General features: G+C 51.0%; 3 protein-coding genes across 4 annotated transcripts in view; 1 reads left to right on the top strand and 2 right to left on the bottom strand.

The window, feature by feature from the left end:
• The window catches only part of LOC114583613 (myosin-6), a 51,837-nt gene extending 51,446 nt beyond the window's left edge, over nt 1-391 (top strand). Inside the window, exon 41 of the mRNA XM_077916900.1 lies at nt 260-391. Within this exon, the coding sequence (XP_077773026.1) occupies nt 260-280 (21 nt within the window). The 3' untranslated portion in view covers nt 281-391. The remainder of the gene's footprint in view (nt 1-259) is intronic.
• Nucleotides 392-1,626: 1,235 nt separating this feature from the next.
• CMTM5 (CKLF like MARVEL transmembrane domain containing 5) lies at nt 1,627-6,984 on the bottom strand. 2 transcript variants are annotated; one of them, XM_028701648.2, is made up of 5 exons: nt 6,324-6,452; nt 4,176-4,328; nt 3,577-3,672; nt 3,222-3,300; nt 1,627-1,974 (listed from the first exon to the last, which is right to left on the bottom strand). In XM_028701648.2, exons 1-5 carry the CDS (start codon nt 6,420-6,422, stop codon nt 1,958-1,960), a joined length of 444 nt encoding a protein of 147 aa, XP_028557481.2. In that variant the 5' UTR covers nt 6,423-6,452; the 3' UTR covers nt 1,627-1,957. The 2 variants fall into 2 exon arrangements, with proteins under 2 accessions (XP_028557481.2, XP_077773027.1); XM_077916901.1 differs by lacking the exons at nt 1,627-1,974; nt 3,222-3,300 and having other exon boundaries at nt 3,603-3,711; nt 6,324-6,984.
• Nucleotides 6,985-10,820: 3,836 nt separating this feature from the next.
• LOC114583612 (interleukin-25) lies at nt 10,821-14,735 on the bottom strand. The gene is made up of 3 exons (XM_028704899.2): nt 14,493-14,735; nt 12,625-12,866; nt 10,821-11,981 (listed from the first exon to the last, which is right to left on the bottom strand). The coding sequence occupies exons 1-3, from the start codon at nt 14,508-14,510 to the stop codon at nt 11,714-11,716; spliced, it is 528 nt and encodes a 175-aa protein (XP_028560732.2). The 5' UTR covers nt 14,511-14,735; the 3' UTR covers nt 10,821-11,713.
• Between the last annotated feature and the right edge of the window lie 7,556 nt (nt 14,736-22,291).

Raw genomic sequence — 22,291 nt, forward strand, 5'->3', positions numbered from 1 at the left:
TGTCTCCCTTGTTTTATTTCTGTGCTCATCATACTCCAGTGGCGTAGCGTGGGTTGTCAGCACCCGGGGCAAGGCAAGTAATTTGTGCCCCCTAACCCGTGGATTTTAGCACTCGAGTCTCTTCTGCGCGCCCCCCCCAGATGTTGCGCCCGGTGCGGCCGGCCCCCCCTGCACCCCCCACGCTATGCCACTGTCATACTCTCCTCCTTTTAATTCCCCCCCCCCTTTCATCCTTTCCTTCTGTGCTTCTCTCTTCCAGAAACTTCATGATGAAGAGTGAGGAGGTTTTCAGATCCTCGGTTGAACTGAAGGGCTTTATCTCCAGCCCCTTTCACTGAATAAGATGTAGCATTAATATAATCCAATTAATAAAGTTGAACAGCAAATTTAATCCTGACATTGCCGTCCTCATCATGTGCTGCCCAGCTGCTGAACAGAGAGAATAGGGTTGCTGCGCTGTGCCACTGACAGCCTGGCAACAGGCAGGAATTAAACATGAATAGATTTTTAACATCACCTGTTGAATGCCTGCCTGCCATGGAGCTATTGAAAAAGCACAAGACCCTTCCCAGGGGAAAAAAAAGAGGACAACTCTTAACACAAAGCTGCCCCCCCCCTCTCTCTCTGCTTCTTATGTTGCTGTTTAAAGAAGACTTTCATTATTCTATTAATGTGAAAATCTGGTTTTCCAAACAACTGTGATAGCTTGAAGTTTTCTCAACAGCTTTCTCTGGCTCGTACTGGTGTCCATTGTTCCCTCTTGTGGTCAAACTGAACATTGACAGGGGAGGTCCCTGCCAGGGTTTCTCTGAGACTGATTTCCCCCTTCCTCCCACGCTCAGAAGTTAGAGTAGGGGTCAGCAAACTTTTTCAGTAGGGGGCCGGTCCACTGTCCCTCAGACCTTGTGGGGAGCTGGACTATATTTTGAAGAACCCAAAAAACAAACGAATTCCTATGCCCCACAAATAACCCAGAGATGCATTCTGAATAAAAGGGCACATTCTACTCATGTAAAAACACGCTGATTCCTGGACCGTCTGCAGGCCGGATTGAGAAGGCGACTGGGCCGGATCCGGTCCCCGGGCCTTAGTTTGCCTACCCATGAGTTAGAGTGTGAACATTATGTGGGGCCTCCTACAGACAATGGTTTCCAGCTTAATACACGGACCTGTCCGCCTTTTCATCCTGCCTTCGCATTGTCTCATTTCATCTCTACCAAGAAACTATCCCCTCTGCAACATTCTGTTTTACTTTTTCCTAGCCGTCACCCTCCTTCCACGCCTCTTTCTCAGCTCACACTTTTGGCACACTCCCTCAGATCCGCACATCTCCGAGCCTCCCTGTGTGCCACCCGCAAATCCAGGCGCTTGCGAGCAGAAACAAAAGCCCAAGATTTTTTGTGCACCCACACTCGTGGGACGTGCTCCTTGCGCAGTCGTAAGAGCATCCGAAGAGTCCCGCCGCAGGATCGGGCCTGCGACCCATCCAGCCCGAAATCCTGTTCTCACAGCAGCGACCAGAAGCCCACAAACGGGACCTGAGCGCAGCGGTTGTACATTCATGCGCTCACACTCACCCATGCGCATCCCCCACTCGTGCATGCGTGGGCACATAAGAGGCCAGCGTACCATATTAAAAGCACCTTTTAATTTCGTCTCCTCGTCAAGTTAAATACAAAAGGGAAGGGGGGGGGAACACCCAGGAGCTCAGCCACCCAGGATCCACGTTCCAGTTTGATGGGGGGTGGGATTCAGCAAAGTGGGTCTGTTGTGGGGTGGGGTCTTTGCTCCCACAGAAGCAGTGAGCAGCAGCCCACTGGCCCCTGGTGGGAAGAGGACAGAAGCATCGTCTTCAGAGCCGAGGAAGAAGGGGTCAAGGAAGCTGCAGAAAGGCTGTGGGGCAGGGAGCGAGGGATGTAGGGCAGCAGCAGCAGCTGTGTGTTGATCGCAGGGACCCTCAGCCCAGATCTGGGTCTACAAGAGAGAAAGAGCGTTCACAAGGTCAGTTGCCTCTCTGGGTCAGAGGAGAGTCAACCCTGCCGTGGGGACGGCAAGTTGTACATTGTTTTCTTCGTCATCTGTGGGTCGGCCTTTCCTCTCTGTCCCTCCCTCGGCCAAAGCTCAATGCTGCTAGCCCTACTCAGAGTAAACCCGGTGAAGGAAGGGTGAAGCACCTGGGGGCTTTTTAAGTTCTGAGAAAAGGAGAGTAGGAGGCAACATGGTGGAAGTTTAGCAGAAATTGTTGCATTGCAGGTGCCGAGAGAGAGAGAGAAAGAAAGAACAAGAACGCAGGCATGCACACTCTGCTTTTCCAAATGATCTAGCTACCGTATTTTTTGCTCTCTAAGACTCACTTTTCCCCTCCTAAAAAGTAAGGGGAAATGTGTGTGCGTCTTATGGAGCGAATGCAGGCTGCGCAGCTATCACAGAAGCCAGAACAGAAAGAGGGATTGCTGCTTTCACTGCGCAGCGATCCCTCTTGCTGTTCTGGCTTCTGAGATTCAGAATATTTTTTTCTTGTTTTCCTCCTCCAAAAACTAGGTGCGTCTTGTGGTCTGGTGTGTCTTATAGAGCGAAATATACGATAAATGTTGCATCAGGTAGGACTGACATGAGCCTTAAAAGCACATAGAGCTGAAAGAGGAAATGGGACAGAACGTCACTCTTCCAACTTCCTCCTTCAACTCTGTGTAGCTCTAGGTAACCACCACCACCATGAGCAAGCGGGCAGCGAGGGAGGGCTCAGGGGTGTCGTAGGCACCAGGGGAAGAACTCAAGAGCACCACTGAGCTCACGAGCACACTGTTGGAGACCCCTGACATGCTGCCTCTCGGTTGATCCACTCGCTCCACTTCCCTCCCACTCCCCTGTTTCCGCTGTGTCAAATTTTAGACTGTAGGCTCCTTATTTCACAAGCCTTCAGTTCGAAAAAATGAACCACAACTAGTAGATCTGATACATTATAATAAGTAAAAATTAACGTGATTTATAAAGGAGAAAAAACTTTGTACGAAAACATTAAAAATCCAACAGACTGTAGGCTCAGCGGGGCAGGGACCTGCCGTCTTAAATTTTGTATAAAATGCCAGGCACGTTGAGGATCGTTCCGTTCACCGCTGCAGGGAGGCCCCCGTTTTTCTGCCCCAGACTTTCACCCATGCCACCATTGCACCCACCCCTTGGCAGCGCCAGGATCCCACCCTCTCCCCGGCGCCACTCACCCTGGTCCGCCCCCATTTCTGCCCTGTACGTTTTGTAGGCGTCGAAACAGAAGACGGCAATGAGAATCAGGCTGAAGACCTGCGGAGGGACCAAGAATTGTGAGTGAATGGCAGGAGGCAGGAGGGGAGGGAACGATAACAGATTGGGGGAAGGTGGAATTTTTTTGGGGGTGGTACCCCTCAAGCACCCCACATTTGGAAGGATATCTTAGGTCGAGCCAGGTCTCTGACAGAACCCACACAGTCCTGCCTTGCAGCGGGTTGGCTGTCTATATGCCACGCCCCTTGGGGAGGGGCTCCGATAAGGGGCGTGGCCATAAAAGGGGAGTTTCTAGGGAGAGGGTTGATAACTCACAAAGGCAGACACGGCTGATCCCTCGTGGCTGGCAGCAATGACGGCAAAGGCCACTACCGTGAAGACTATTGCGGCGCTGATGCAGCGAAGGAAATCCTGTGGCAGGAGGAGAGAGGAGGGTCATCGAGGGCTGAGCTGCAGGCGGGAAGACCAGTTGAAACCAGTACAGTAGTACCTCAGGTTACAGACACTTCAGGTTACAGACTTTGCTAACCCAGAAATAGTACCTTGGGTTAAGAACTTTGCTTCAGGATGAGAACAGAAATCGTGCAGCGGCAGCAGGAAGCCCCATCAGCTAAAGTGGTGCTTCAGGTTAAGAACAGTTTCAGGTTAAGAACGAACCTCCGGAATGAATTAAGTACTTAACCTGAGGTACCACTGTATCAGAAAGCGTGCAAATGGCAAAATCCAATCCAGGGAGGCAGACAAAGCTACAGTCCCACCGCAGCACGAGAAGGAAATCTGGCACAGGGGAAGGCGTGTCAATGCACTTTGGTGTTGCTCAGTCGACTCCAATGCCTCTTTCGGCAAGACATTGGCCACGGGGAGCACGACCAAGCGCTGCAAAAGGAGATTATGGGGAAAGCATGGCTACCCACCAGGCAGGGCCAGTTGACGCGAGTCAGGCGCTCGTAGTAGTGCGTGGCCCGCAGTCCCAAGAACGCCAGTGTCACCAGCACTTCCAGGAGAGCTGCACCCATGTAGGCGGAAATGGAAGCTGTGAGCAGCAGGAAGACCAGGAAGCTGAGGCCCTGGAGGAAGGGGGCAAGCGGGAGGCAAAAGGAGAAGTGTGAAGTGCATTCCCAAATGTGGCGCACTTTCATATATATAAAATATAATCCTACTCTTTTGAGATGGACTCTTCACACACACACACACACACACACACACACCCCTTCCCAGCAATTCATGATCCCAGATGGCATAATTCGTAGCCTGATTTCATCCTCACACACACAAAAATCCCACACTCTGGATTTACAATCTCTCCTCTTAGCTCTGCGCTCAGTGTTGCAGATTTGGAACTTTTCCTTTGGGGAAAAAACCCAGCAGAAACTGCTCCCACCACTTCCATCCTTCTAAAATACCTTTCAAGTGAAACGCTCCCCCCCCCCCCTGCTTTGAGTGACATCTCCCCCATGAAGATTTCTGGAGAACTCAAAAGCGGACCCCGCTGCCATGGTCTCCACTCCATTGGAGGTTTTTAAGCAGAGGTTGGTTGGGTGGCTCTCTGTCAGGGATGTTTTAGCTGAGATCCCTGTACTGCAAGGGGGTTAGGCTAGATGGCCCCTGGGGTCCCTTCCAACTCTGCCAATTCTATGATTCTACATTTTGGCTGCTCTCCCCTCACCCACAAGTCCCCCCCCCCAAATATTTGGTTTCCACACACACACCCCAAATATTTGAATTGAAATTTAATACCTGTAACAGCAAACGAGTTTTAGAGAAAAGAATTTGGTTTCCACACCCCCCCCAAATATTTGAATTGAAATTTAATACCTGTAACAGCAAACGAGTTTTAGAGAAAAGAAACGAAAGAAAAAATGTGGTGTTTTTTTTTTAAAAAAAGAAAAGTTGTCGTAATTGTCAATAAGAAGTATTGGAACTAGCTATGTGATTTACGGAGCTGATAATAAAATATATCAAGAAGGAATGGGAGTGTGGTCCATAATTAGAAAGGGGACCATGATCAAAATCAAAGCAATTTGATTTTTTTAAAGAGGATTAAAAAAAAGAAACTTTGAATGTATGGGATCCAGACACTCGCACGGACCTGTGCTTTCGTTTTTTGGATTCTATAGATCAATATATATAATAATGATAATCATGTGTATATGATGTATACACAAAGATAACCAACCTGTGCTCAGGGCCAGTGGAAAATTAGTGGTTTTGTTCAAAGCAAAAACTTATTCTCCTCTCATTTCTCCATCTACCCCACGGCACAGACTTTTGGAATAAAATTTCCCATAAGCCCTTTCCCCCCACAGTCCCTGCCTTAAAACCACTGTCTTCCCTACCCCGGCTATACATTTTGGATAAAGAAGTGGACCCCCACCCACCCAAGCCTCCATCAGAGAGGAGAACCCCCTCCCAAAGAATGGAGAGGGAGCAAAAAAAGGCATTCACAGGAATTAGCAGGGAGGGAATGAAAATTAAGCCAGCCAAATGGAAGGATTGAAAGACAAACAGAGGAAAAAGGAAGAAGGGAAAGGTCTGCGAAGGAGGAATTAAGAAAAGCAGAGGTTTCTGCACTGCAACGGGTTGCACTAGACGAGACTTCTAACTCTCCAATTCTTTAGTTTTATGCAAAAAAAAAAAAGAGGGGAACGATTAGGGGGAAAAGGGGAAGAAAAAAATGGCAAAGTCCTTAAAAGGAAGGGATGAATCAAATGAATGAATTAATGAAGAAAGGCGGAAGGAAAGCAAGGAGAGAGGGGCCACCAGGATAGGGCCCCACTCAAAAGAACGAGCCGGACCATACCCCACCCCCCACAAATAAAACCCCCCAGCAGGATTGGCTGACCCACTTCTGAATTAGCTAAGTGAAACATGATCCCTGAGCAGCTCAGAGAGGGCTTCCCCAAAATCCAGACTCCGGAGTTTAAAACATATTAGTTCATGGCACCACCGACTTAGAGGATGGAGAGAAAGTGTTGGGTGAAAAGAGGGAGGGGGAGAAGCGGGGGGGGGGCAGGGAAGGAGGAGGAGGAGGGTGCGGTGGGTGGGTGGGGGTCTTCCGTTACCAGCTCTGCCTCCATCACCACCCCCTTGGGGGAGCGCAGGAATTCCTTGTCGAGGGAGAAACCCCGCAGCCCCCCAGGTCCCTCCTGGGGCTCGCCCATCCTGCTGGCTGCCTCTGGCCGGAGGGAGGGCGCTGCTGGGGGAAGAGGGTCGAGGGGGGGGGGAAAGACCCAAGGAAAAAAAGGGGGGGGGAGATGAAAGACGGAGCCTGTTTCTCTCCACCTGGCACCCAGCCGGATTTCCACGGCGGGGAGGCGGGGAGGAAGCCCGAAGAAAGGGGGCTGGAGGGAGAAGAGGAGGAAAAATGAAATGAAGGGAGAGGGATGGAGAGAGACGAAAGGGTCCGCCCCGTCCAGGCTCCAGAAGGGAGACTCTGCCTCCTGGCCCCCGAGTGCCTCTCCGGCCCCCAGGACCACCAGGGGTGGCCGTGGCGCGGGTGAGGGGTCTCTGGGCCCACCTGCCCACTCAGCCCCCCCACCCCACCCCATGGCAGGACAAGGAAGGGGATTGTCTCTCGAGGGCCAGGAACGGGCTGCCCCGGGGAGAACAAGGGCCGCATTGTCTGGGGGGACGGGAGGCCGGAGGGCAGAAGTGAATGGGCCGCATTCTCTCCGCCGCGACCCGTTCAGATGCTTTGCAAGAGCGTGGGAGGAAAAGAAAGAAGTGTGGGGCGCGGGGGGGGGGGGGCGTGGACGGGCCCGGGGGCTGCAGTGACGAGAAAAGGCCGCCAGGGGGCGGTAGAGAGCAGGGGAGGCGCCTCGGGCACTGGGGAAAGGGACTTGCGCTTTTCCGCCAGTAGGGGTCGCTGGGTGAAGAGGGCAGGGCGCGTCCCGCTCTCTTGGAAAGGTTTCCTTGGGAGTTGCGGAAAACCAATGATGTCTCCTGGCAAATAGAAGGGGAAGAAATGGAGGCAGTGAGAGGTTTTACTTTCTTGGGCTCCATGATCACTGCAGATGGTGACAGCAGTCACGAAATTAAAAGACACCTCCTTCTTGGGAGAAAAGTGATGACAAACCTAGACAGTATCTTAAAAAGCAGAGCCATCCGCTTGCCAACAAAGGTCCGTATAGTTAAAGCTCTGGTTTTCCCAGTAGTGATGTATGGAAGTGAGAGCTGGACCATAAAGAAGGCTGATCGCCGAAGAATGGATGCTTTTGAATTCTGGTGCTGGAGGAGACTCTGGAGAGTCCCATGGACTGCAAGAAGATCAAACGCATCCATTCTGAAGGAAATCAGCTCTGAGTGCTCACTGGAAGGACAGATCCTGAAGCTGAGGCTCCAATACTTTGGCCACCTCATGAGAAGAGAAGACTCCCTGGAAGAGACCCTGATGCTGGGAAAGATGGAGGGCACAAGGAGAAGGGGATGACAGAGGACGAGATGGTGGGACAGTGTTCTCGAAGCTATGAACATGAGTTTGACCAAACTGCGGGAGGCAGTGGAAGACAGGAGTGCCTGGCGTGCTCTGGTCCAGGGGGTCACGAAGAGTGGGGCATGACTAAATGACTAAACAACAATGCTGTCTTTAAGGTTCTCTGATTCAGAAAGCCAGGCGCAGTGGATCGGGGGCAAGGGCACAAATGGGGCAGGAGTGATCAAGAAGAATCACAGAACTGTTGGAAGGGGCCCGACTCTAATCCAGCTGTCCCATCCGGGATTCGAACCTGCAACCCTGGTATTATCAGCACCATGCTCTAACTAACTTGAGCCATCCAGGCAAATGTAAGTGTTGGGAGGCATGGACTCAAAAAGGTTGAAAATCACTGCCTTACTGTTTTCTTTCTCCAGGATTCCCTTCGCTCTGATGTGTCATGGAGGTGTTCCTGGGTGGGGCAGGTGGGGCAGAGCCCCCTTCACCCCCCCCCCCACTTGCCAGAGGTTTTTCTCCTGTCTCCCAGGGACACCCGTGTCACTTTGTTTCGGAAGGAAATCCCAGCCGGCTTTCCATGGCTACTGCAGGAGATTTGCATCTCACTCCGCGGTTTAGACGGGCAGGAAAATACCTGCGATAATACGCTGGGTAACCATGGCAAAGTAAACAGAGTGGGAATCCCAAGAACGGGAATGCTATGGATGTGAATTATGGGGCACTGGGGGATAGTGAGCTCTCCTTTTCCCTGGGCCCAAGCAGCCTCCGATTCCACCTTCCAAAATCTCAATCCCAGAAGTCAAAATTCCATCTGAGAATATGTACAGTAACCAACACAGGCAAGGCCTCTTTGAGCATGTGCAGAGGGCCACCACCCCATCACTGTGTAGCTGCAACTCACACACAAAGGGAGGAAGTACCAGGAAGGTTCTCACACCTTTTCTTGACTGGAAAATGTTGGCACTAATACGGGGGAGTTTGGTGTTTGTAATATCCAACTCACCAGATAAGCCACACGGACCTTGGGAGGTAGCATTGCCCAGTGGTTACAGAGCGGGATACCATCTCCCGCCGCCCTGGCTGGACTTCTGAGCCTGGATCTTGTGTGCAGCAGGAGGAAATGCAACAGGTGATGTGTTTTCTTTCCTGTGTGTTGTCTTGCATCACCTGTGACATCTCTGTCTGTTTGACAGCTGCTCCCTGCACCAGAATCTTGCCCTAATCAAAGCTGAGTGACATTGAAACCTGGCAAATTCACGGCACAAGCTGGTTCTCTGTGCCCTTGGGTGGTGGCAAGTATGATGACATCACGCGGCAGGCACCATGACATCATCGTTGCAGGTAGCAGTGTGGCTCCATTAAGCCTTAAGTATATTCCCAAAGGAAAAGTAGTGTAACAGCGTCATTCGGGAATCATGCAAAAAATCTAAGGCAGGAGCAGTCAGCACACTTTGGCGAGAGAGGAAAGCGGAGGGAGAGGAAAATATATTCCTCAGGATAAGTCTGGGGCTCTCACGGAAAGGCCATCGACGTATCAGCCGCAGGGAATCACAGAATCGTAGAAGGGCTGAGTTGGAAGGGACCCAGTGGATCATCGAGCCCAGGGGTCCTCAAACTATGGTCTGAGGGCTGCATCCGGCCCACAAGGGCCCTGAACCCGGCCCTCTAACACAGCCTTTCTCAACCTGTGGGTCCCCAGATGTTGTTGAACTACAACTCCCATCACCCCTAGCTAGCAAGGCCAGAGCTCAGGGATGATGGGAGTTGTAGTCCAACAACATCTGGGGACCCACAAGTTGAGAACCGCTGCTAACGGGTCTACGCGTGTTTCCATCCTCCCTCCCCACACTGCGTGGAGGAGACTAGAGGATGGAGGCAGAAAGGAAAGGAAAGGAAGGATGAAGCCAGTCAGCGATGTCACAGGCGCCGTCGCGAGGAGCCCTTCTCTGCCGTTCGGAGAAGGAAGAGAGGCAGCTGCGAGGCCTGAGATCAAAAGGCGCACCCACGTTCACCCACCCGTTCTTTTGCCTCAGAGGAGCACTTGGCTGGGCTTGTGGTGGCCGCACTCCCAGGGTGAGGGAGACTGGGGGCGCCTAGCCTAGCCTGTGCTGGGAGGGACAGCTTTTACTTTTACCTCAGTCGAGGCTACATTCTCATTTCTCTCTCTTTTTTCCTCTCTCTCTCTCTGTGCAGCGGTTTATTAGTATTTTGCAAAGTAGCAAACCAGATGACTGAATATCGCAAGAAATCAAACAAGGTTATACTCAAGCATAGACAATTTTCTCCTCATTGACATTGTGAGGTATTTCCCCCTTCTTCATGCAGCTGAGAAAGACCAGGGGAGACTCTTTGGTCATCTTGCACCACTTGCTACGACTAGCAGTGACAAATATGGAACCGGATATTGACCATCTCATTAGCCAAAAGCAGGCCCATACTCCCCATTGAAATACTTCTAAGTTTATGTTGATTCAAACCGTTCTCCGTTTTAAATATTGTATTGTTTTTCCTGTTTTTGGTGCACCACAAATAAAATATGTGCAGTGTGCATAGGAATTCGTTCATATTTTTTTCAAACTGTAGTCCGGCCCCCAACGGTGTCTGAGGGACAGTGAACTGGCCCCCTGTTTAAAAAGTTTGAGGACCCCTGATCTAGCCCAACCGCCCGCAAAGGGAGGGGGAATCCTGTTTCCTCTGGATGAAGAAGGCAAGACACATTCTGCTTTCTTTGGAATGTTTTATTGAATTTAAAAAAAAAAAAAAAGGCAAGATGGTTAAGTTTCTTTGAGACAGCAGACAAGAGACAGCGGATTTTAGTGCAAGCGTACAAATAGTTGAGAAATGATCCTGACCTATAAATGTGGGCATTGCTGGCTATAGGGATGAGCAGAGGGTCACAAGCCAGGATAGGGGATGGCAAGGCTTATCAGGGGATATTCTTCTGTAACAAATTGCTCCTGCAACAATGAGAGCCAGTGTGGTGTAGTGGTTAAGAGCGGTAGTCTTGTAATCTGGGGAACCCGGTTCGCATCTCTGCTCCTCCACCTGCAGCTGCTGGGCGACCTTGGGCTGGTCACACTTCTCTGAAGTCTCTCAGCCCCACTCACCTCACAGAGTGTTTGTTGTGGGGGAGGAAGGGAAAAGGAGATTGTGAGCCGCTTTGAGACTCCTGAAGGGGAGTGAAAGGCGGGATATAAAATCCAAACTCTCCTTCTTCTTCTTCATGCACAAACATTTCTCCCGTGGCCATTTCCTTTGCCTCTCGCTAACTTTACTCTCTAATGTCACTTAGAGTTGCCAGCTTTTTCTGTGGACCCAGCTCCCTATGTCTTTAGAAGTATCCGGCCAGATGTAGCGATATTTAGTGGGTGGCCAACTTTTTTCCTTGCGAATGCTCCTCTACTTCTAATAGAAAATTCACAGCTAAGCACACATTAGAAGGCAGAGGAGCGTTTGCAAGAGAAAAAGTTGACTCCCAACTTTAGGCAGAGTGGGCAAACTGCAGTAAGAGAGAGAAAAGGATTTACATAATCTGTTTTTATCGGTAATAGAATCCAATAGCCCCCAATTGATATATTTGAGTGTGTTAGAACAAGCCCTTTCGCTTTCTCCCAGCATGGTCTACACTACAAAGCCCAACCATCTCTAGGATACGCCGTCCTGACAGCCCCCCAAAGGGCCCAGAGGGGGCTGGGATTCTGCAACAGCACAAGAAACGCCATCCCCGATCCCTGTTCCTTATTGATGCTCTTCCAGCTGGTCCTCAGCGACCTTTGGGGGAAGCCAAAGATTTGAATCCGATTTCAACCGGTCAGTTGAGGGAGCTTTTCCTTTTCACTGCAATTAATTCTGAAGTTAGAATTGAGCAAAGAGACAGTGAGGTTCTGGTGTACCCAGGTCCTGTGGGTGGACATGCGTGGGGCAGCCTGTGAGGGAAATGGACTCTGCACATGTTCAGAGGCTCCCTCCCTCTGAATCCCTTCCACGGTTTTGCTCTGGGGATCCCCTTCCCGCTTCGAAGCCTCACGGTACGGCCACACAGGTGCAGGCCACAGGCAAAGGATATTTCTGCCGCTCAAGGTAGAAGGACTTGTTGACATTCGCACAAGGCTTCCGATAGTAGACGGTCGTGTCGGCAAAGATTTGGACAGACACCCCGTTTCCCTCCTTATGGACGAAGCTCTTTTGGGTGGCATTTTCCACAGGGTGCCTCAAGGAGACGCAGGAATCTTGGCAGATACACTGAGCTTTCCAGAGGAGTCGAGGGTAGCGGGAGTCCTGGATGTCTTCCCTGGGGGAGGCAAGAGAAAGGACAGGTCTGTCTTTGAGCCATTATGACTGGATGGTGGTCTGATGGGGGAAGGCACTGGGATGCTGGTTGTGGAGTGAAAGGGAAAATAAAATAAAATAAAATAAAATGTGTGGGATGAGGAGCTTTGGAGGACTAATTCTGGGTTAGATTATCCTTCCCCAACCTGGTGCCCTCCAGATATCTTGGAAAGGAACTCCAGTCACCCCTGACACTGGTCTGACTGGAAGGGACCCTGAGGAGCAACCAGTCCCTGCAAGGCAGGAATATGCAGTTGTCCTATTCAGAGATCGAAGCTGCAGCCTCGGCCCCCTCAGCCCCCTGCTCTAACCAGCTGAGCTCTCTGGGAAATCTAGAGGGCATTGTTGGTGGTGCCTGGCAGGGCCAAAGGGTTGTCTCTTTATTTCCAGTCGGTGGTGCAGCAATAAAAGTGCAAGCAGATTTGGAAAGCTAAGCAGGGTCCGGTATGGTTTCAGATTGGATGGGAGACCACACTTGGAGATTCCTGCATTGCAGGGAGGGGGTGGACTAGAGGACCCTGGGGGTCCCTTCCAACTCTACAATTCTATGAAAATGGGACGGATGAGGGGGCAGAGGAATAAAAGGTACGATTCTTCTCTCTTACACATATCGCCAAGGAGAACTGGAGGCCATGTTCTTTACACCAGGAATCGAGCGGCAGTCGTCAGAGGAAGACACAGACCGGGAGGAACGGGCAGACTGGGTGGACTGGGAGGAATGGGAGGAATGGGCGGTGAGCTTCTTCACGACTTCATTGAGTGTCGTCTCTTCACAACAGTTCAAGGAGGACATGCATTGGAAGGCCTGGCTGGCCACAAACGTCGAGAGCAGGAAGCACATCGCAGCCTAGAAGAAGGAAGGAAGGAAGGAAGGAAGGAAGGAAGGAAGGAAGGAAGGAAGGAAGGAAGGAAAGGCAAGAGGGGGCAGCGGTCACAACTGGTCATGGTGGAACAGCCCAAACAGGACTGTTCAAAGCATTCATTTGCCTTACAGAGAAATCTAGTAGCTCATTTCCCACTCCCTTTTCCTCGCAGCCTTCCTAAGTTGGAGTACAGTGGTACCTCGGGTTAAGAACTTAATTCGTTCCAGAGGTCCGTTCTTAACCTGAAACTGTTCTTAACCTGAAGCACCACTTTAGCTAATGGGGCCTCCTGCTGCTGCTGGAGCAAGATTTCTGTTCCCATCCTGAAGCAAAGTTCTTAACCCAAGGTACTATTTCTGGGTTAGCGGAGTCTGTAACCTGAAGCGTATGTAACCTGAGGTACCACTGTATTCTATTCCCAGAATGACGTGGGCAGGGATCTCTCCAAAAACCTGCCTGCAAAATTGGCAGAATCAAGTGGTACAGCCTTTCCTGGACTGTGTCATTTCAACCATTTTTGTAAAATAAAATAATTTTAAACACTTACCATATATGCTCTAATGATAAGTATATTATATAGTAAATGATATATTTTATATATAGCAATGCAATATATCTATACAGATATAGATACACACTTAAAATTTAAGCTGTGTTTTATGTGCATTCCCCCCCACACACCACTTGGAGCTCTTTGACGAAGCTGCTTGTCAATCTTGCTAAGTAAATGGATGAGGAAACTTGGAATCCTCCCCGTCAGAGGGATGGAAGGAAGAAGGCAACAGCTGCAACTTCCTTGCACATCAAAATCTAGCATACCAGGAACAAGGCTGGCTTAGTCCCATTTCCCTGACATGCTTCTTTTTTTACATTTCGGGTGCTCACCCCTTAGTGTGGGGGGGGGGGGATTCAGACTCACAGCCCAGCCATTCGTCCCCCAGTTGGAAATCTCATGTGCCAAAGTCAGGACAATGCTTGCCCTTCGGACAAAGTGGCCTTTGCTCTCCCCCCTCTTTTTCTTGCTCACCTCAATGAGCCAGGGAGCAAAGTGGGGCAGCCCCACACAGTCGCTAGACCGAGTGAACGGAGGGTGGAAATTCATTCCCGTCTCCAAAATACAGGGATCAATATGGCTGCCGTGTCCCTAGTCCCACCTCACGCCTACCAAGTTTCCAGACGGACAGAAATTAAACAGATGAGGAGTCAATGAATAATACAGAGCACAACGAAGGATCAATAATCAAATTCCATTTAGATCGGGTGGGGGAGACCCAGTTCGTGCGGCTAGACTACAACACCCATCATCCCTGACCACTGGTCCTGCTTCCTAGGGATGATGGGAGTTGTAGTCCAACAACACTGGAGACCCAAGTTTGAGAAACACTAGACTGGGAGTCATCGCAGAAAGGAAACTTGAGAAAGGTGGGCAAGATGATAAATCAAGGGGTTGCCCTCCGGTTATATTTACAGCTACAGTCAACAGCACAATTCATAGCCCCCCCCCCCCCAACATCCCTTGGAACAGCAGCAGAACCCAAAGGGCCTCGCTATGGACCCTGCTCCAGCCTCCCCCCTTCCCTCCGTGTAAGGAGCAGGATTGGTGCACTTACCAGCTGAGTCTTCTCCATGTCAGATCTCTGGGAGCAGGACCTCGTAGACGGCTCAGGGAACTGCTGTCACTCCCAGCCTCGGGATCCCTATTTTATCGCCTGCAAGATTCCATTCATTTATTCCATGCAAATTTTGGAATAATAAAAAAAGAACTGAGCGCCTATTTCCTGAACGTATAATCAATGTCTCTTTTGTGTACCTTATGCTGGATGGGTAATAGAAGGAGCCCCCCAGGATCAAGGGACTCAGGCCCAGTGAGATATTAGCACCTGAGAAAATTGAATTTGCCTGCCTGCCTTCCTTTCTTCCTTTCTTCCTTCCAAGATGGGATCAGCTTTTAAATAGCAAGACTTTCCCACCTATTCATAACTTGCTTTGACTTTTTACAGATTAAATCTTCTGGTCCAGACATTTGACCCACAAGCACCCAGGAGTTTTTGCCATGAACTAGATAAGGATGGAGAAATTCTCGCTTGGAGCATCATCTCTAGAACAAACGCACCTTGCACTTTCTCTGAGAAGATCAGAGGAGCCGTCTTGGATCAGGACCGATTGCCCAGCGTCCGTCTGTTGTGCTCAGGTCCTGTTTTCCTGCTTCCCTCTGGGGCATCTGACTGCCCAGTGTGAGAACAGGATGCTGCAGCCAACATGCTATTGGCCTCATCCAGATGGACTTGTCTTATTGAACTCTGAATCCAGAGTCCTTCTCCTGAGAGTGGACACTACCACAGGAGATCCCAAAATAAGCCATAAGAGTGTGAGATCTCCTCTGCCGGCTCCTCCCTGCTACCTGGTATTCAGAAAAGATAGACTGCCCCTGACCATGGAGGTTCTCTCTGGTGCTCCACAGCTTGCTGCAAGGCTCTCCCTCAAAGGGCTGTTGCACTAGCACTGAGCAATGGGGGCTGAGAACGTTTAATGCCCCCTCTCTTCTTGGAAGCGCATGGAGTCATGGACTGGGGAATAGCTTCATGGGTCAAGAGCGAGCCAGCAGTAGATCACAGCCTGCACGTTGCAGTTCACTCTTCATTAGCAAAACTATGCTCTGCAGAGGGGGGTCAGGCCTCGTGAGCACAGCGACTCCTCTCTGGCAGGTCTTGCCTCCATGAAGCAGTGCTGAGACTGAGGGCTCCTGCCTCCCCACAGCTGCCCCTCCTCTCCAGTGTTGCCTCCAAGCAATCAGAGACTGCACCAGCGTGAAGCCAACCTCTGCTCCGCCCTTTTCATGCCTCTGCCGGCTCCTGGAGACCAGGTGGAGTTTGTTGCAGGAGGCGGAGGAGACATCCAGGACTCTGTACCAGTCTGACCCCTCTCTGCCTCTTGGCCTCCCTCCTCTCCTGCTTCAGTTTCTGCCAGACTCTCCCCACTCGCTAAACCCTGTTGCCTCTTCCGTCCCTGACACCTCCCCCCCCCCCCGTCTTCTCCCTCTGACCACCTGATCCTCAGGCTCTGAGCCGTCTTGCCTTGGGGGTCCCCTGGCTGGTCCCTCCCACCATTCCTCTGGGGCCACCAGTCCATGACAATGGGGCTGGCCCCCCACCTGGGCCAGAGGAGGATGCCCTGCAACCTGGAAATGTGTGGCTAGCCTTGACCTTCACCCAGGCCCTCTGGGTCCCTGGCATCTCAGTTCCCAGGGGTGGCAGCACACCAGCCAGACCCCACGGCCTCCAGAAAGATCTAGATGCTGAGCTCAGGACCTGAGCTGCCCCCCGTCCACCTGCTCGGTCCAGAGTCCACCCCCCTCCTGGTTCTGGCAGAGAGCCCAGGCCGTGTGGTCCAGGTGTGGTCCTGGCGGAGGGATGTCCCCTGAGGCATGCAGTTTGATGTGTGGGCAGCCATGTTGATCTTTGGCCTGGGCTCTCCTGGTGGTTATGAAAATTCGGAAAGCTCTTTTGTTTTTCTAGGATTCCCTCCGCCAAAGGTGCTTCTCATAAAGCTGCTGGCCCTTCCCTGAAAGATAAGGCGGCTGTGCCTGAGTCACTCAGTCAAATGAGGAGCTGTGGCAGGGAGGGTTGACCCCCGTGAGACACCATCACTGCACATGACCCCAAAGTGGCTACAATCAGGGGGTACCATCTTTCTACACCACAGCTGAACCCCAGGACCTCCCATTTCTGATCTCCAGGGCTCAGCGGCGACTCCTTTTTTCCTCTGCCCTCAGTGAGGCTTTTCCTCTACTGCCTTTCTCCTTTGCTCAAAGCCACGAGAGGCTGCAAAACACAGAGGAACCTTCCTCAGTCAGAAGAGGCTGCATCGCTCGTTGCATATTAAAATGCCGTCATGTTGGAAACGTATAGAAATATTAGTAAATTTCCGTGGTGTGCAGGAATCGTGAATGGCTTGGCGGCAGCAGAAGGACAGAGAGCGTGCAGACATCCAGGCCCTGCAGGGATAGCGTGCAATGTTGGAAACACCCCCTCCCCGACACTTCTGGGGCCCAGCAAGTGGGGCTCACACAGGAGGGATGCAGGAGAAGGGTTCAGCTATTCTGGAGGACCAGGAACGCCATCAGGGACACAGCGCAACATCCCTGCCACGCGAGGGCGAAAGCATCTTACAAGGGAAGCAGATCTGCTGGGAGAAACACAGTAAGAGGGAACTGGGGGAGGGGGGGGTTAAGCCCCGGGAACCAGAGAGGGCTTCTAAAAGGCAAAGCTGGCTTTCAGGGGGAGGGCGGGTTGTCTGCCAATGACAACGATGTTGCTTCTTGCTCTGCTAATGCACAGAGCCATTTCCTTTGTTCCCTTGAGGATCTGTACTTAGGCTATTTCCTCACCTGGAAGGTAGCCTGGCTATTCCGGGAATTGAACCTGTGCAGGACCCTGGAATTAGCAGAAGGTTCAGGCACACAGCCTACCCCTGCCCTGCCCAAACTCACAATAATACGTACTGCCCAGTCCCCTGTCTCTCTGCCTCCTCCTCACCACCCCATAATTCCTCTCTGTCCAGCCCTCATTCAAATTATGTCCTAGTCGAAGCTGGAGGAAAATATTTACGTTAACAACCACACGACCCATTTTTTAGTGTCACCAAGGCATTTCTGCAGAAAGGGTGGATCAGGTGAGGGGGAGACCTTTCCCCCAGGTACACCTACTTGCCAGAGGTTTCCCTCCTGTCTCCCAGGGACACCTGTCTCGCTTTGTTTCGGAGATAAATCCCAGCTGGCTTTCCATGGCTATTGCAGGAGATTTGCATCCCTGAGGTTTTGACCGGCAGGAAAATGCCTGCGATAATACGATGGGTAACCATGGCAAAGTAAACAGAGTGGGAATCCCAAGAAGAGGGATATCAGGGATGGGTGGATCACGGGGAATGAAGCTGGGGGAGCAGTGATCTCTAATTCTCTTCGGGTTTAAGCATCCTCAAGTCTCACCCCCCCGGATCTCTGTAAATCTCCGCCCTGGAATGTGTGCATCAATACCCGAGGTAAGGCCTCAATGGACATGTGCAGAGTGCCACCCCCTTCACTCATAACCCCCCCCCCCCCAAAATGAAGGTTTTTCCAGGAAGGATCTGATGCCCTTCCTTACTTTGCATGCACAACCACTGATTCTGGAGAACTCGGGGTGAGAATGACCCAAATCAGCCCCCGGCTCCGTGGCACTGAGGTTTCCCAAAGATGCCGCCTGTACCTCGAGGGTTAGAGAGCAGGGTAACACCTTTCCCCCTTTGCCAGGCCTCTGCCACTCGATCTGCTCAGCAGCAGGCAGAAATCCAACAGGTAATTTGCTTTTTGGCACAGATAGGATGCCCAGAACAGCTGCCCTGCAGAAATATCGTAAGAAATGGTGTTCAGCAAGGCAGTGGCAGCCAAACACTTCACCTGTTGAATTTCTTCCTGCTCACAGTTGACCGGGGCACAAAGGCCTTGAAACGGGTTTGTGTGTGGAATGTGGTGCCACGCTCTCTTGCCACTAGGCCAGGCTATTCCTTTAGGGAGCCAGTGTGGTGTACTGGTTAAGAGCAGTAGACTCCTAATCTGGGGAACCGGGTTCACGTCTCCGCTCCTCCACGTGCAGCTGCTGGGTGACCTTGGGCCAGTCACACTTCTTTGAAGTCTCTCAGCCCCACTCACCTCACAGAGTGTTTGTTGGGGGGGAGGAAGGGAAAGGAGATTGTTAGCCGCTTTGAGACTCCTTCGGGTAGTGATAAAGCGGGACATCAAATCCAAACTCTTCTTCTTCTTAGGTATCTTCGGCTGTGGGAGCACACACTTGGCAATGCCAAGCCTGGAGTTGTTTTCCAAAATCGGTGGTTATATTTGAAATGTAGGTATAGGTATAGAATCCTTCCTGGAGCTGCCGACCCTTGTTTGTGGGTCATGTGACTACTCAGTGCTGTGGGGTGTGTGTGTGTGGTTCACTGCACATGCTCTTGAAGACTCTGCCTGTGTCACAACTGTACATATTATAAGGATGGACATTTGACTTCGAAACAGATTCCTGTGGTGGGGTTTGGTAGGTTGAACCAAGAGGCTGTTGAGACCCAGAGAAAATGAGAACATACCTTCCAAGCGCCCCCCCCCCCCACAAAAAACAGGACAACTTGTTTTTTCGTGCCACATCTCGGTGGGGAAGACTGCTTCTGGGGGTTCAAGTATGGAGGCTCATCTCAGATTCCCAATCGGCCAGAATTTACTCACGGATGCATTATAGGATAGCCCAAGAGTCTGTGAGACAAACACTATAGGCAAACATATGTCATCTTATGGCTCATTTATGCCCCTCTGCTTTGCCCCAAGGAAAAGCGCTCTTCAGCACTCAATCAGAGCAAACAGTAATTTGGGTTTTGTCCGAATTGACGTTTGCTCCGAATTAGCACTAAAGAGTGGATTTTCCCTGGGAAAGGAGCGGGACAAGGGCGAAAGCAGAAGTGTAGGTAGCTGAGCCCTTAGCTGTTCAGCTTCTACCCAAAATCATGGAGCGGTGGCAGGGACCGGCTGCAGGAACCCCCAGGGGAAGGCAGAGCCAGGGGGTTGACGGTGTTGGGATGACGATGAGCGGCCAGAGGGCGAAGAGGGAGCAGACTGGGAGGAAGAGGTAACAACAGGGTTTCGTGAGCAGGAAGAGTCGGTGGCAGAAAGCAGTCCAGAAAGAGAAGAGGAGGCTGGAGAGGAGCAAGGCCCAAGAGGCAGAGATGCTGAAGGAACCAGGGCGACCAGCTCCCCTCCCTCCTGGTCTCCCAGAACCAGGAGAGACATGAAGAGGGCGAAGCAGAGCCAGACCCCTTGAAGGAGTCTCAGATTGCTTGGGAAGGACTCAGGAGAGGAGGAGGGAAGGCGGAGACTTTCAGCCCTTGCAACTGCATCATTGGGGCAAGATCTACTGGGAAGAGAAGCTGAGCTCACCAGGCCTGGCCTCCTGAGATTTTTATTTCTTCGAATAAAGAGTTCACTAAGGCCATGTGTGTTACCCCTGACCTGCTTCTGGCACCCAAACACCCCAGCACCTCACCATCTCTCCGCCGGCCACGACCCATGAGGTACAGTTTGCTCAACCTGTTTTTTACTACTTCTTCATGTATGCGGCAACGGCCGCGAGAGTTTTAATAGCACAAGGATGGAAGACTGAAGAAACCCCAACTAAAGAATCATGGCAAGAAAAATTGATGGACTGTGCAGAACTGGCAAAACTGAGCTACGGGACAAGGATAACTGTGACTTTAAAGATGAATGGGAACCCTTTACAAAGTATTTGAAGACGCAACAAAGCGAACTGGACTCCTTGGCTCGTTTTGAAGAAACATTCAAAACCATAATTATCAGCTAAATAGTTTGAGGATCTATACAACTGTGTAACATGCAGAAAACAGCATTTTTAGAGAAATCAAAGACTGGAACTGAGGGAAATAGGGGTGGGGTGGGGGTGGGTGGGTTCTGTGGGGGGAGGGAGGAAAAATGGGGGGAAATAAGGATGATATGTTTTTGGATAATATGTTTTGTTTTCATTTTGAATAAAAAAGTAATCTAAAAAAAAAAAAAAAAACCCTGTTTTTTGCTGTACGTGTCTGGACTCTCCTTGAACCTTAAACGGAGTCGTTTTCCACCAAAGCTGGTCAGTTCTTAGTTCTTACCAGCCTTGTGGTCGGGTCGCATCCCTGCCTACGTGACCCAGTCCTCACTCGCCAATAACGGGCCTAAAGGTGATTCCACCTTAACTCTGGGACGGGCCTTTGGCCGAGGGAATCCCGGAAAAAGGAAGCAGCGTGCAGGATTTCCATAACCACAAGGAACCCCTTTCCCCAAAATCCATGTGACAATGAGGAGCGATACGCCCACCCCAGACCGCCACCCACCCACCGGTTCCTGGGATCCCCACTCTGCTTACTTCGCCATGGTTACCCAGCGCATTATCAAGCAACCGCACAGGTATTTTCCTGCCCAGCTCAACTCCAGAGTGAGATGCAAATCGGCAGTAGCCGTGGAAAGCTGGCTGGGATTTCTCTCCGAAACAAAGCAATCGGGCGACGTGTCCCTGGGAGACAGGAGGGAAGCCTCCATCAGGGGGGGTAAAGGGGAGGGAAAGTTTCTTCCCCGAAAAGCTCGCGCCACCCTTTCTCCAGAAACACCTTGGCGAGGCAGAAGACAATGGCAAGGACAAGTGTTCAGCAGCAGCTTTCCGACTGCGACCTAATTTGACTGCGGATTGAACCCCAGAGATGGACGGATAAGGGTTACGTGGCGTTGGTGAGGAGCGACAGGGTTGAAAAAATTCTTGCTCCTATCCTCACACCCGCAATAGAAATATTATATAACCTGATGTTGGCTTTGACAGGAAATATAATGCGCACAAATGCATCTATGAGTGTACAATCTGGATAATGTCAGAAATGTGGTGATTGTTGACATTTACCAGTGTTTAGACTGTTGCACGTGGGTGTGGGTGGGTGTGCCCCCGCAGATCCTCCAAGTGTCCCTATTTTCCAGGGTCAGTCCCAGATTTACAGAAGCCATCCCAGTTTCCAGTTTGATCCCAGTACATCCCGCTTTTCCTTCAGACGTCGCTATTTTCATTGGATAAACGTTGCAGGGTATGGAATTAAACAACCAGCGAGCCAAGGAAATCAGTAACTATACAACCTTTAGAAGACAACTGAAGGCAGCCCTGCATAGGGGAGTTTCTTTAATGTTTAATGTTTTATTAGGTTTTTATTTTTTGACATATGTTCAAAGCCGCCCAGAGTGGCTGGAACTATTATTCCATTATGGAATAGGACATACCTATTTTCATCAGAGAAATGTTGGAGGTTATGTTCCTGTGCATGGTACCCTCATTTGGAAATACCCATCCCAACCTTTTTTCCAAGGGGTCCCAAAAGCAGGAAAGCAGCTCATCTTATTCTAGACTCCTTTTGTGAAGACCAAGGAATGCTGGCTCTCCACTCAACTACAAGACTCTTCCAGCATTCTGCATTTTCTCACCCCATCCTTCACCATCAGCAAGCTCTGCTTATGCAAGTCACGTTGCAGAGGAGCCTGCGAGCACAGAAACGTTGGCAACCTTATTTTCCTCAAAGACCAAACTCCACCACTCAGCCCTTTCCATGCACGTGGTGACGCCGAAGGCCTCACTTCAGGGGAGCGTTAGCAGAACAAGAAGCAAAATCATTGTCGCTGGCAGAGTCCCCCGCCCCCCCAAAAATGAGCTCTGCCTTTTAGCAGCCCTCTCCGCTTCCTGGGGCTTAACCCCCCCCCCCAGTTCCCTCTTACTGTGTTTCTCCCAGCAGATCTGCTTCCCTTGTAAGATGCTTTCGCCCCTGGCGTGGCAGGGATATTGTGCTGTGTCCCTGATGGCGTTCC

Source organism: Podarcis muralis, chromosome 13, assembly GCF_964188315.1.
Source record: "Podarcis muralis chromosome 13, rPodMur119.hap1.1, whole genome shotgun sequence".
NCBI classification, from domain to species: domain Eukaryota; kingdom Metazoa; phylum Chordata; class Lepidosauria; order Squamata; family Lacertidae; genus Podarcis; species Podarcis muralis.